The sequence below is a fragment of the Salvelinus alpinus genome, chromosome 7, assembly GCF_045679555.1.
Source record: "Salvelinus alpinus chromosome 7, SLU_Salpinus.1, whole genome shotgun sequence".
Taxonomy (NCBI): Eukaryota; Metazoa; Chordata; class Actinopteri; order Salmoniformes; family Salmonidae; genus Salvelinus; species Salvelinus alpinus.
Genome location: NC_092092.1, coordinates 69,092,230 through 69,107,367, shown reverse-complemented (window position 1 = coordinate 69,107,367; position 15,138 = coordinate 69,092,230). Strand labels below are relative to the sequence as shown.

The following is a 15,138-nucleotide window of genomic DNA, read 5'->3' as shown; positions in this document are numbered from 1 at the left end:
CTGGGTCGCTCCTCTTTTCAGTTCGCTGCAGCTAGAACGAGCTACAACAAACACTCAAAATGGACAATTTTATCTCAATCTCTTCATTCAAAGACTCAATCATGGACACTCTTACTGTCAGCTGTGACTGCTATGTGTGGTGTATTGTTGTCTCTACCTTCTTGACCTTTGTGCTGTTGTCTATGCCCAATAAAGTTTGTACCATGTTAAGTGCTGCTACCATGTTGTGTTGCTGCCATGCTATGTTGTTGTCTTAGGTCTCTATGTAGTGTTGTCTCTTGTTGTGATGTGCGTTTTGTCCTATATTTATATTGTATTAAAACGTTTTATATATATATATATATATATATATATATAAATAAAAGTGGTCCTATCCCCGCAGGAGGCCTTTTGGTAGGCTGTCATTGTAAATAAGAATTTGTTCTTAACCGACTTGCCTAGTTAAATATAGGTTAAATAAGTCCTTAACCGACCTTAGTCCTTAGATGCGTTTACTTGCAGGCTGACTAGCAATGTATTGTGTTGCAATGTCCCTTACATTGGATGCCTAAATCGACTACAAAACAAGTTGAAGTGACATAATTCAAAAGGATATATTTAAAAAAACTCCCCTGAAGTTCGCGATTCACAAATTAATATTAATATTTTTTTCAATATTTTGAGTCGCATGATTCGATTGAACCGAATCCCATCTAATACAACGGCGAAGTGAATCCTTTGTTTCGTCAAAAAGAACCGTTGAAAAGAATCATATGAATCATTCAAAAATGTTAATCAACTTTGTTTGGCCTTGTGTCTGTGGAAGGTTTTGGGGGATATGACGAAAATATTCAAACATGATAACACTAGCTAAACAGTTAACTAGAGGGTACAATATGTTTTGAATTGGCTACCTAATTAGTTATTAATTTGTTCTCTATCATATTTTACAGACTAGGCCTACCTGCTGCTGTCTCTGTCCTTGAGAAACGTCCCACTCGTCGTGCACACATGCAAGTGATGCGCTTAAACACACATGCGCTAAAGCGTCATTCCGATCCTGGCTGATATGTAGATTTTTATTTGATTGTTAAAATATATTTTTAAACTGTGCCTAAATATATTACACTAACAAATTCTTAAAATAAAATTCCAAAACTGAGGGCTGGAAAACACAATTGTAAAATGTCATGACTTTTCCAGGATTTTCATGACTACAGGAACCCTGTATACTGGCCCCAGAGAACAGCAGACTGCATCCCAAATGGCACCCAATTGCCTATATAGGTCACCACCTTTAAACACAGGGTTATGGTCAAAAGTATTCCACTATGTAGGGAACAGGGAAAGGGGGATTTCCTAGTCAGTTGTACCACAATGCATTCAACTGAAATGTGTCTTCCGCATTTAACTCAACCCCTCTGAATCAGAATAGGGTGGCAGCCAGTCAATAAATGCCATTGATTTGAAGGTTAGCCAACCAATTTAAAGGTGACAACAAAAATGTACAGAGTGGAGCACCACTCAGTGTGGTGAAGAGACCTGGGGTTATTCATCACTGCCAGATACAGACACTGTGCTCGTCAAAAACATTGAGAGCTCAGCCATCATGTCGTTACGGGACTAATGGGCCAATGTTCCAACAGGGTGTTCAGGGTGGGCTGACACAAACTGCATTCCAAACAGAAGCCCATTTTCTACAAAGTGCACTTTGTAGAAAATGTTACTGAACTCCAGATAAGGGAATGCCAGGCCCACATTCATTAAAGCTCATTCATCTGGGACTGCAGAGGAGTCAAAGTAATGTTTAATGACACTCAAATACAGTTACAATATGAACTAATGTAATGAACTGGGAGGCAATAAGGTCTTCCTCTCCCTGCTGTAATTATCCTCTATAGGGAACCTCTGGGCATGTCAACACAGTCCTCACTGTGAAATGCCAAAGGGCTCAGTGTATGTGTGTGCTGTAGATATTACACTGTCAAACAAACACATGGCTGTTCTGCCGTCTTGGCTGTTCTGCCGTCTTGGCTGTTCTGCCGTCTTGGCTGTTCTGCCGTCTTGGCTGTTCTGCCGTGTGATAAAACAGGATTTCATCTGCTACAGGCACTTTGTCAGAGTTTAGAGGGTTTAGAGCATGTGTCAAACTCATTCCTCGGAGGGCCGATTGTCTGCAGGTTTTTGCTCCTCCCTTGTACTTGATTGATGAAGTAAGTTCAAATTAGTAAGGAACTCCCCTCACCTGGTTGTCGAGTTCTTAATTGAAAGTAAAAAAATCTAAGACCAGCCGACACTACGTGGAATGAGTTTGACCCCTGGTTTAGAGGGATTAGCAGGACGTGTACTCCGAGCATGCGCTGACCAACTGGCAAGTGCTTCACTGACATTTTCAAACGGTCTCTGACTGAGTCTGTAATAGCAACATGTTTCAAGCAGACCACCATAGTCCCTGTGCCCAAGAACACCAAGGTAACCTGCTTAAAATGACTACCAACCCGTAGCACTCACGTCTGTAGCAATGAAAGGCCGGTCATGGCTCACATCAACACCATCATCACAGAAACCCTAGACCCACTCCAATTAGCATACCACCCCAACACATCCACAGATGACACAATCTCTATTGCACTCCACACTGCCCTTTCCCACCTGGACAAAAGGAACACATACGTAAGAATGCTGTTCTACAGCTGCACCATCGAGAGCATCCTAATTGGTTGCGTCATCGCCTGGTATAGCAACTGCTCGGCATCCAACCCCAAAGCGCTACAGAGGGTAGAGCATACGGCTCAGTACATCACTGTGGCCAAGCTTCCTGCCATCCAGGACCTCTATACCAGGCGGTGTCAGAGGAAGGCCCTAAAAATTGCCAAAGACACCAGCCACCCTAGTCGTAGACTGTTCTCTCTGCTACCGCATGGCAAGGGGTACCGGAGCACCAAGTCTAGGTCCAAAAGGGTTCTGATCAGCTTCTACCCCCAAGCTATAAGACTGCTGAACAATTAATAAAATGGCTACCCAAACTATTTGCATTGACCCGCCCCCCCCCTTTTCTTTTTTTTTTAAACGCTGCTGCTACTCTTTGTTTATCATCTATGCACCCCTACCTACATGTACATATTACCTCGACTAACCTGTACCCCCGCACACTGACTCGGTACTCCCTGTATAAATAGCCTCGTTACTGTTATTTTATTGTGTTGCTTTTTTAAAAACTTAGTTTATTTAGTAAATATTTTCTTAACTGCATTGTTGGTTAAGGGCTTGTAAGTAAGCATTTCACCTGTTGTATTCAGCGCATGTAGCAATATAATTTTTTGTGATTAGAGAGTTGAGGGTTTTTTAGATTTAGAGGGTTTAGAGCAAAGGGACTGCAGACAGACTGACATAAACCCCAGCCAAACATCAACACTGGGCACTGTGTGTGTATGTAATCATACCCTCTGACTCTGGGGCCCCTCTCCCTCGTCCGTGCAGCCGTCCTCCTGCTGTTCGTAGTTGGGGCCTCCCAGGAGACGGATGCGTTTTTCACACTGCTTCTTGGCCACAGTCAGCTGGTTGATGTAGCGCTTCATGTTGCGTGCTCTGAGCAGGTCGGCCTTCATGGCTGCAGTCTCCTTCCCTTTACTGTCTGTAGGGACGAGTTGTCGGAGGACATCTTAGTATATTTAAAATATACGGTTGATCAGTTAAATACCACCACCGAGACCACAGATGCTTTAATCCAAAGATTTGATAGGTTAATCAAAGCGAACACCAAAGACAAAGGCACAGCCCTTCAAATAGTGATGAGAGAAGAGATTCTTTATCAACCTTGTATTGAGACCAATAAAACTAGCTCCCTCAGACAGAGAGAACAACAGAACCCTGCAGGTCTCAGACAGACAGGAGATGGGACATGAATTCTTCAGATAAATTGACACTATTGAGTTCCACACCATCCCCATTACTGTGTTAGGATGATTCAGACAACTCATGTTACATCTATTTTCAACATGACGTCTCTGGATGGACTAGAGGAGGGTGAATGAGAACATGACGCACTACGTTGTGGAGGAAACATCATCTGCCCTTCTACAAACATAACTCAATTTCCCCCCTGTACAGAGAGGTAATGAAAGCCTGGCTGGGAGGCAGATGGGGTGAGACAGAGGATCAAGTGAACAGCTTTTAGCTCACATTGGAGTTGCCACAATGTCTTTCTCATTCATCACATACAAATCATCCCCCCTCTTTCTCTGAATCGTATCGCTCAATTCATCTGAGAAAGGGTGAAGACTGACAACGGCAGCCTCTCCTTTATGCTGTGTGAGAGATCAGTCATTGAATGACATTTAGCTTCCAGCCTGTCAGTTTCCAGTCCACTGCCCATCGCAGCTCGCTGAGAAAGAGAGAATATTAAAGTGTCGCAGCTTGCTGAGAGAGAAACATTTTAATGCATTCACTGGCTCAAAGAACCTTTGCCTCATAGGAAATTTCCGGTGAATTTCTCTGGATAATCACTGTGCCGACGCCTTGGTAACTGCCCAGCTGTCAATCATAGCTCTTAGTCATAGATGCAACATCAAACTCCATTGACATCAGAGCTGTTATATGCCTGGACCCGTACGCATAAAGCATCAAGAGTAGGAGTGCTGATCTAGAATCAGTTTTCCTTTTTAGTTCACATTAAATAAGATTACATGGACAGGGGGGGACCTGATCCTAGATCAGCACTCCTACTCTTGATGCTTTGTGAATACGGTCTAGAACACAGCCTGTAGCTAAAGGTTGTTCACTAGAGGCAGTGGAGTTGTTGTTCATGACCTACCTTTCTGTTTCTTCAGCTGGGGGAGGCTGCTGATGGTGGTGGCCTGAATGATCTCCACCACGATCTGGTACCTACAGAAGGAGAGAGAGGAAGAAGTTAGAAAGGGAGAAGAGACGGGAAGAACAAAAAGGAGTTGTTTCAGCTGGACTACCGTACCATTAGTATAATTGAAAACAGGACGTCATCCTGTAGGCCTGCCCAAAGAGCCACCCGTTACAATAGTAAGATGGATGTCATTTATGGTTAAGTATCAGAAGGTAGGAAAGCCATGGTGGTGCAGAGAACATTTAGTTTGAATTTCACATCCCAATTACAGGTGAAATAAGCCATTAAAGTGCCAATGAAACGATGACTCCACGCAAGTGGAGATGACACCAATTGCAATCATTTTGCGTTCTCACTGCCTCATACCATGCCTCGCCTCAAATGACCAGAGACGTCAAATAAATGTAATAGACTGCAGGGCCCCATAGAATGGTGTTGAATATTTAGCATGGAATATTGCTCCCTCTGGCACTCTCACAGACAGACTGGTTTGCATGTAATTACCTCATTGCAGTCAACTACAAGTAATGCTGAGGGTAGTTCAAGGCCATGTGACCTTGGATATGGGTAGATATGATTGGGATGATAACCATTGTATCCATCAGGAAATAATATTTGCGTCATACAGCATGTCATCTTAAGACTGACGTAGACACACATGCAACACGTCACTAACATTACATAGAGCATTAGCCATACAGTGCATTCGGAAAGTATTCAGACCCCTTGACTTTTTCCACATTTTGTTACGTTACAGCCTTATTCTGAAATGGATTAAATAAAACATTTCTCATCAATCTACGCACAATACCCCATAATGACAAAGCAAAAACGGGTTTTTAGAAAAACCTTATTTACATAATTCCCTTTGCTATGAGACTCGAAATTGAGCTCAGGTGCATCCTGTTCCTATTGATCATCCTTCATCTGTTTCTACAACAGGAGTCCACTTGTGGTAAATTCAAATGGATTGGACATGATTTGGAAAGGCACACATCTGTCTATATAAAAGTTCCACAGATGATATTGCATAACAGAGCAAAAACCAAGCCATGAGATCTAAGAAATTGTCCGTAGAGCTCCGAGACAGGATTATGTCGAGGCATAGATCTGGGGAAGGGTACCAAAAGACTTCTGCAGCATTGAAGGTCTCCAAGAACACAGTGGCCTTCATCATTCATAACTGGAAGAAGTTTGGAACCACCAAGATTCTTCCTAGAGCTGGCAGCCCAGCCAAACTGGGGGAGAAGGGTCTTGGTCAGGGAGGTGACCAAGAACCCAGTGGCCACTCTGACAGAGCTCTAGAGTTTCTCTGTGGAAATAGAACCTTCCATGCCAAGCGTCACATCTGGAGGAAAGCTGGCACCACCCCTACGGTGAAGCATGGTGGTGGCAGCATCATGTTTTTCAGCAGAAGGGAATGGGAGACTAGTCAGGATCGAGGGAAAGATGAACGGAGCAAAGTACAGAGAGAACCTTGATGAAACCCTGCTCCAGAGCACTCAGGACCTCAGACTGGGGCGTCCTTGAGTGGCCCAGCCAGAGCCCGGACTTGAACATCTCTGGTGAGAGCTGAAAATAGCTGTGCAGCAGCACTCCCCATCCAACCTGACAGTGCTTGAGAGGATCTGCAGAGAAAAATGGGAGAAACTCCCCAAATACAGGTGTGCCAAGCTTGTAGCGTCATACCCAAGAGGACTCAAGGCTGTAATCGCTTAATACATTAGCTAAAATTTCAAAAAACCTGTTTTTGATTTGTCATTACGGGGTATTGACACAATACAGCACAAAATAGTCAGTGAAGGCATCATTAACCACTGCCTGTATGGGAACACTGTATGTGTCCCAAATGGAACACTATTCCCTATATAGTAAACTACATTTAACCAGGGCCCATGTCTCTGGTCAAAAGCAGTGCACTATATAGGGAATAGGCTGATTTAAATGATTCACTTACCATATTTTATAAATGTTTGCATTGAACTTGAAAACATGTCTGTTTTGAGTATATGTTGGCTAACCCCTGACCCATTTAAGCAATGTTTTGTCAATATTCACTGTTCTGCAACATATGCTTAAACAATTGAAGTATTTGCTGTGTATTACAGTGATATAAACACCCCTGTTTTAGAGACATGTTGTAGTGATAAGGGATGTTAGCTTTATAAAATGTTTTATTTTCTAATTCTATAAAAACATGCCAAAATGCTAAAAAAAAAAGAGCCCTGGAGCATTATAGTGGAATAAAACAGACCCAAAAGAAGTTTAGATTTGTATTACATATTTGAATAAACAATCAAGGCGTTTAAACACTTGGACAATAGAAAAAATTGTGATGTAAAACCCCCCTGTTACAGTGATGTAAAACCCCCGTTTTAGAGACCTGTTATACCGATAAACCCGTCCTGTTTCACTGATATAAAAACCCCGTTACAGTGATATAAAACTCCAGTTAGTGATAAAACCCCCGTTTTAGAGACCTGTTATACGATATAAACCCCCCCTGTTTTAGAGACCTGTTACAGTGATATAAAACCCCCCTGTTACACTGATATAAAAACCTGTTCTTGATTCCCTGATAAAGCGCTTTGCTACAGTACATGTCATCTTACTGAAGCTCAGTTCCCATGGAAACCCAGCAGTAAGGTATACGGACAGGGCAGGTTCAGTGTACTTTAAGCTAGCTCTTCGTCATCAGTGGGCTTAAATATGGTTACATCTACCATGCTAAGCTAGCTCATTTAGCTGTCTGGATACTGCAATTATCTCGCAAGTGAAAAGCCTTATATCCAACAGGTAGCCTAGCGGTTAAGAGCGTTGGGCCAGTAACAAAAAGGTCGCTGGCTCGAATCCGCCGATGTGCCCTTATGCAACACACTTATCCCTAATTGCTCCTGTAAGTCGACTCTGATAAAGAGCCTCTGTTAAATGCCTAAAAAGTAAATCCACTGGTTTAAACTGTTGGACACGGCAAGAGAACAAACACTTTAGCCAAAATGATTTCCGTAACTGAGAATCAGATCAGACACCTCTGGTAAACAGACTACCAACAGTAGATACATATGAGTCATCCTTAGATAATGTAGCAGGCTGTCCTTGCAACATTTTAGCTAGCTGCTTAATACAAGAGAACATTGCCAAGGCTCAGAGTGCTTAAGAAAAAAATAGTTTACAGTTGGATCAATATAGCTTCAAATTGGCAACGAAAGAAATAAAGGGTCTATATCTTGTGATCGATGTGGAGAACATGACTAGTTTTAACGATTAAAGCATATGAAATCGTTGCCTTAGAGAGTGCCATACAGAAAGATTGGACTGATCCACAGTTGTGATGGATCAGGTATTATAAGATGCTTTGCTGATTTATCATACACTAGTAACTACAGGGCATTCAATGGCTGTATCCCAAATGGCACCCTCATCCCTATAGAGTTCACTACCATAGGGCTCTGGTCAAAAGTAGCACACTATAGGGAATAGGGTGCCATTTGGGATGTATACATCCGTCCTCTAATGCAGTTTCTGATCGTCAGGCACACGGCAGGCTGAACACCAGCTGCATGCACAGCGCCTTCAGAAAGTATTTATACCCCTTGACTTATTCCACATCTTGTATTATACCCTGAATTCAAAATGGATTCAATCATTTTTTTTTCTCACCCATCTACACACAATACCCCATTATGACGAAGTAAAAACATGTTTAGAAATGTTTGCAAACTTAGTTAAAATGAAATACAAAAATCATTTGCATAAGTATTCACACCCGAGTCAATACTTTGTAGAATACCTTTGGTGGTGATTGCAGCTTTGAGTCATCTTGGGTATGTCTGTATAAGCTTTGAGTCGTCTTGGGTATGTCTGTATAAGCTTTGCACATCTGGATTTTCCCCCATTCTTCATTGCATATTTTCTCAAGCTCTGTTAAGTTAGATGGGGAGCAGTGGTCATATGCAGTGCTGTGGAGACTGTTGTCCTTCTGGCAGGTTCTCCTATCTCAGCCAAGGAACTCTGTAGTTCTGTCAAAGTGGTCATTGGGTTCTTGGTCACCTCCCTGACAAAGGTCTTATTGCCCGGTTGCTCAGTTTGGTCAGACGGCCAGCTCTAGTCAGAGTTTGGGTAGTTCCATATTTTTTTTCCCATTTCCCGATGGAGACCACTGTGCTCTTGGAAACGTTCAACACTTTACAAATTATTTTAAAACCTTCCCCAGATATATGCCTCATCACAATTCTCTCAGAACTACAGACAGTTTCTTGGACTGCATGGTATAGTTTCTGCTCTGACATGCACTGTCAACTGTGGGACCTTGTGTAGACATGTGTTTGTAAATCACATCCAAACAATTGAAATTGGTCACAGGTGGACTCTAATCAAGCTGTAGTGACATTTCAAGGATGATTAAAAAAATGTATTAGATGCACCTGAGCTATCTGGAATAAGTCAAGGGGCATGAATACTATCTGAAGGCACTGTATTTATGTATGCATGTACACTGAGTGTAAAAAACATTAGCAACACCATCCTAATATTGAGCTGCAACCCCCTTTTACCCTCAGAACAGCCTGAATTCGTCAGGGCATGGACTCTACAAGGTGTCGAAAGTGTTCCACAGGGATGCTGGCCCATGTTGACTCCAACGCTTCCCACAGTTGTGTCAAGTTGGCTGGATGTCATTTGGGTGGTGGAAGTTTCCTGTGTGCGAGTGTGAAAAACTCAGCAGCGTTGCAGTTCTTGATACAAACAAGTGCGCCTGGCACCTTCTACCATACTCTGTTCAAAGGCACTTAAATATTTTGTCTGGCCCATTCACCCTCTGAATGGCACACATACAATACAGCTCTCAAATTGTCTAAAGGCTTAAAAATAATTATATAACCGGTGTGTGTGCGCACACACACACTTCGGAAACTATTCAGACCTCTTAACAAAATGTGGAAAAAGTTACGGTACACCTTATTCTAAAATTGATTAAAAAATATATATATCCTCAATCTACACACAATACCCCATAATGACAAAGCGAAAACAGGTTCAGACATTTTCGTAAATGTATAAAAATATAACAAAAAAGACCTTATTTACGTAAGTATTCAAACCCTTTGCTTTGAGACTTGAAATTGAGCTGAGGTGCATTCTGTTTCCATTGATCATCCTTAAGATGCATCTACAACTTGGAGTCAACCTGTAGAAAGGCACACACCTGTCTATATAAAGTCCCAGAGTTGACAGTGCACATCAGAGCAAAAATCAAGCAGGACAGAGTTCCTTTGTCCAGTGTCCGTGTTCTTTTGCCCATCTTAATGTTTTCTTTTTATTGGCCAGTCTGCCTAGAAGGCCAGCATCCCGGAGTCGCCTCTTCACTGTTGACTTTGAGACTGGTGTTTTGCGGGTTCTATTTAATGAAGCTGCCAGTTGAGGACTTGAGGCGTCTGTTTCTCAAACTAGACACTAATGTACTTGTCCTCTTGCTCAGTTGTGCACCGGGGCCTCCCACTCCTCTTTCTATTCTGGTTAGAGCCAGTTTGCTCTGTTCTGTGAAGGGAGTAGTACACAGCGTTGCACCAGATCTTCAGTTTCTTGGCAATTTCTCGCATGGAATAGCCTTCATTTCTCAGAACAAGAATAGACTGATGAGTTTCAGAAGAAAGTTCTTTGTTTTTGGCCATTTTGAGCCTGTAATCGAACCCACAAATGCTGATGCTCCAGACAATCAACTAGTCTAAAGGACAGTTTTATTGCTTCTTTAATCAGACCAACAGTTTCAGCTGTGCTAACATAATTGCAAAAGTGTTTACTAATGATCAATTAGCCTTTTAAAATTCTAAACTTGGATTAGCTAACACATGCCATCGGAACACAGGAGTGATGGTTGCTGATAATGGGAAATGACGCTTATGTAGATATTCCATAAAGTCTGGCGTTTCCAGCTACAATAGTCATTTACAACATTAACAATATCTACACTGTATTTCTGATCAATTTGATGTCATTTTAAAAATGGACAACAAAAAAAAGTGCTTTTCTTTCAAAAACAAGGACATTTCTAAGTGACCCCAAACTTTTGAACGGTAGTGTATGTATGGACACTGAGTGTACAAAACATTAGGAAAACATGCTCTGTCCGTGAGACGGACCAGGTGAAAGCTATGATCCCTTATGACCCAGCCAGCGTCGCGGTGTTAGGTCGACAGGCTGACCCAGCCAGCCAGCGTCGCGGTGTTAGGCCGACAGGCTGACCCAGCGTCGCGGTGCTAGGTCGACAGGCTGACCCAGCGTCGCGGTGCTAGGTCGACAGGCTGACCCAGCGTCGCGGTGTTAGGTCGACAGGCTGACCCAGCGTCGCGGTGTTAGGTCGACAGGCTGACCCAGCGTCGCGGTGTTAGGTCGACAGGCTGACCCAGCGTCGCGGTGTTAGGTCGACAGGCTGACCCAGCGTCGCGGTGTTAGGTCGACAGGCTGACCCAGCGTCGCGGTGTTAGGTCGACAGGCTGACCCAGCGTCGCGGTGTTAGGTCGACAGGCTGACCCAGCGTCGCGGTGTTAGGTCGACAGGCTGACCCAGCGTCGCGGTGTTAGGTCGACAGGCTGACCCAGCGTCGCGGTGTTAGGTCGACAGGCTGACCCAGCGTCGCGGTGTTAGGTCGACAGGCTGACCCAGCGTCGCGGTGTTAGGTCGACAGGCTGACCCAGCGTCGCGGTGTTAGGTCGACAGGCTGACCCAGCGTCGCGGTGTTAGGTCGACAGGCTGACCCAGCGTCGCGGTGTTAGGTCGACAGGCTGACCCAGCGTCGCGGTGTTAGGTCGACAGGCTGACCCAGCGTCGCGGTGTTAGGTCGACAGGCTGACCCAGCGTCGCGGTGTTAGGTCGACAGGCTGACCCAGCGTCGCGGTGTTAGGTCGACAGGCTGACCCAGCGTCGCGGTGTTAGGTCGACAGGCTGACCCAGCGTCGCGGTGTTAGGTCGACAGGCTGACCCAGCGTCGCGGTGTTAGGTCGACAGGCTGACCCAGCCAGCCAGCGTCGCGGTGTTAGGTCGACAGGCTGACCCAGCCAGCCAGCGTCGCGGTGTTAGGTCGACAGGCGGACCCAGCCAGCGTCGCGGTGTTAGGTCGACAGGCTGACCCAGCCAGCGTCGCGGTGTTAGGTCGACAGGCTGACCCAGCGTCGCGGTGTTAGGTCGACAGGCTGACCCAGCGTCGCGGTGTTAGGTCGACAGGCTGACCCAGCCAGCCAGCGTCGCGGTGTTAGGTCGACAGGCTGACCCAGCCAGCCAGCGTCGCGGTGTTAGGTCGACAGGCGGACCCAGCCAGCGTCGCGGTGTTAGGTCGACAGGCTGACCCAGCCAGCGTCGCGGTGTTAGGTCGACAGGCTGACCCAGCCAGCGTTGCGGTGTTAGGTCGACAGGCTGACCCAGCCAGCGTTGCGGTGTTAGGTCGACAGGCGGACCCAGCCAGCGTTGCGGTGTTAGGTCGACAGGCGGACCCAGCCAGCGTTGCGGTGTTAGGTCGACAGGCGGACCCAGCCAGCGTTGCGGTGTTAGGTCGACAGGCTGACCCAGCCAGCGTTGCGGTGTTAGGTCGACAGGCGGACCCAGCCAGCGTTGCGGTGTTAGGTCGACAGGCGGACCCAGCCAGCGTTGCGGTGTTAGGTCGACAGGCGGACCCAGCCAGCGTTGCGGTGTTAGGTCGACAGGCGGACCCAGCCAGCGTTGCGGTGTTAGGTCGACAGGCGGACCCAGCCAGCGTTGCGGTGTTAGGTCGACAGGCGGACCCAGCCAGCGTTGCGGTGTTAGGTCGACAGGCTGACCCAGCCAGCGTTGCGGTGTTAGGTCGACAGGCGGACCCAGCCAGCGTTGCAGTGTTAGGTCGACAGGCGGACCCAGCCAGCGTTGCGGTGTTAGGTCGACAGGCGGACCCAGCCAGCGTTGCGGTGTTAGGTCGACAGGCAGACCCAGCCAGCGTTGCGGTGTTAGGTCGACAGGCTGACTTAATAAAATAGAGCCTGCACACTCACAAGCTCCACCACGTACCTTTATTCACTAACACAAGCTCCACCTCGTACCTTTATTCACTAACACAAGCTCCACCTCGTACCTTTATTCACTAACAAACAATGTTTAGATCCTACAAGAATCTTCGTCAGGTTGGCATGGCTCATAAGAGTGTGGCGCTGGAGGGAGGGAGGGAGTAATGACTGTAGCCTGCAGGAGAGCTGAACACAGCACAACACCAAGAGGAGGTAAAGCACCCTGATCAGAGGCTGCAGCCAGGGATTGTTTTGGTCCTAGTGTCATTTCATGAAAAGCTGCGCTGTATGTCAATGACAGAGAAACACAGGGCTGTGACAAGGGGAGAGGGAATCACGAATGAGGCTGTCAGACAGGAGCGCTCTCTATGCTTAGGGACACAGAGAAGCAGGTATATAGAGGCTCACAAACACAGGTTTGTCACTCAGGGTGGCTTAAGGTGAATAGTGCTCAGCGATTAAATGACATTGCGTTTTTTAAATAACTAATTGACCGAAGTTGCTTTAATTATTTGAATTCCATTTAGTTTGGGCTTTTTTCTGTGTGCTCAACGCACCTTTTGTCTAGAGAGATCTCTCTGGGACATGTTGTCCAACTCATCATAGTTAAGAGCAGAAAACATGGTAATTAACTACAATGACCAGAATCCATTGCGCCTACAGCTGCCTGTTCTCATTGGTTCTTGCTGGGCAAGCATGCCTGTGGGGGCGGCAGACAGAGCGGTTGTTAGGCATCTCTACCCAACAATACATCTAATTGATTGATAGTTGTTATTTAGCAGTTTTAAAAAGTATGACTTATCTACTTTGAAGTACTACTGAAATAGTGTTTGTCGTCAGACAGCTAGCCAGGATGACTCTATTGATGACTCTTTTGGGAGCACTGAGATAAAAGGCTGTCTGGCTGATACTGCCTGAGCATAGATGAGATGATGACTTGGAATAAAATAACTAACATACACAACTGAAATATTTTATTAAAGTAATGTGAATAAATTGTGGTTAGAGCCTAATAAGTGATAGTAAAGCGCAGTCACTCACTACCATCTTGTTTTGTGCTGTTACAGCATTGAACCCACATAATGCATGTATTGTTTAAAACAATTAAATTGATAATAAAAAAATAAAAAACACAACCCGACGGGCTTCAAAAAGCACTAATGTCTCAGCACTAAAGGGGAGAGACGGTGTGACGTGTTGGTATGATGACGCATGCAATTCGGGGTGACACGAGACAGCGTGGTTGAGGTGTACGTGTCGGCATGGCTAATGAGAAAACTGGAGATCTTCTGTGTCAGTCAGGACATCGACACACATACGAGCCACACGCAGAAGCACTAGTAGGAGGAGGGTTGGGCTGCGCTGTCTGTACCTGAGCTGTTTGAGGAAGTCGATGTCTGAGGAGGAGCTGATGAGCTTGATGAACTCCTCGTAGGACGGGGCGTAGGTATAGGCCTTCTTGTGGTGCTCGTTGAGCTGCTCGCGGTGCTCCAGCTGAGAAAGCAGCATGAGGTTCAGGAAGTCTGGGTCACTCAGCACCTCCACCAGCGGCTTCAGCACTGCACACACACACAGTAGAAAACAGGCTTATAGTGTGGCATGCTCCAGCTTAATCATTTAAACACACACACACACGAGAACTAGCTAATATTGTAAAGTGACATCCTCTGACACAAGCACAAACTAAAGAGCCATTGAATGTAAAAGCCTCCTCTCTTCCTCAACCACACACTATACTGGATTACCTTTATTACAATGGCATGTCTGGACTGCCTTCAGATATCACTGGCTATCTTAGTGAGCTTCTTCACATTTCATTTTTATGGAGGAGATAAATGTTTTATAAGGGAAGGGGTGACTCATACATGCTTACGCAAGAAGCCGTAAACAGCTGAACAGGTAAAGGCTGGCAGGCAGTAGGCCAGGGCTATGTCCAAAATGACTCCCTTTTCACTATATAATGCATTGCTTTTGACCAGGGCCCATAAGGAGTGCACTTTGTAGAGCAGGGATTCCCAAACTCGGTCCTGGTCCCGCCCAAAACCAAAACATGGGGTCCCCAGGACCGAGTTTGGGAAACCCTGATGTAGAGAATAGGGTGCTCCTCGGGGGTTTCATCATTCTGACAGCTGGTTGGATGGCTACAGCACCACGGGAGGGGGGGTGGGGGGGTCTATGGGCTGGTACAGGAACCACTCCCCTCATCCTCCACTCTTGCTGCTACACCCTCCCACATATTTCCTTGTAAGGCATTAATATTTAGATCTGAGAGAG

The 15,138-nt window shown here is 45.5% G+C and overlaps 1 protein-coding gene across 2 annotated transcripts in view; it reads right to left on the bottom strand.

Moving 5' to 3' along the window:
* Positions 1–15,138, bottom strand: part of snx25 (sorting nexin 25) — a 53,489-nt gene that overhangs the window by 24,500 nt on the left and 13,851 nt on the right. The window contains exons 5-7 of one of the 2 annotated variants that reach the window (XM_071411395.1): positions 14,237–14,423; positions 4,793–4,863; positions 3,423–3,640 (exon numbers count right to left, since the gene is read on the bottom strand). In XM_071411395.1, the coding sequence (XP_071267496.1) occupies positions 3,423–3,640; positions 4,793–4,863; positions 14,237–14,423 (476 nt within the window). The remainder of the gene's footprint in view (positions 1–3,422; positions 3,641–4,792; positions 4,864–14,236; positions 14,424–15,138) is intronic. The other variant, XM_071411396.1, reaches the window with a different exon arrangement.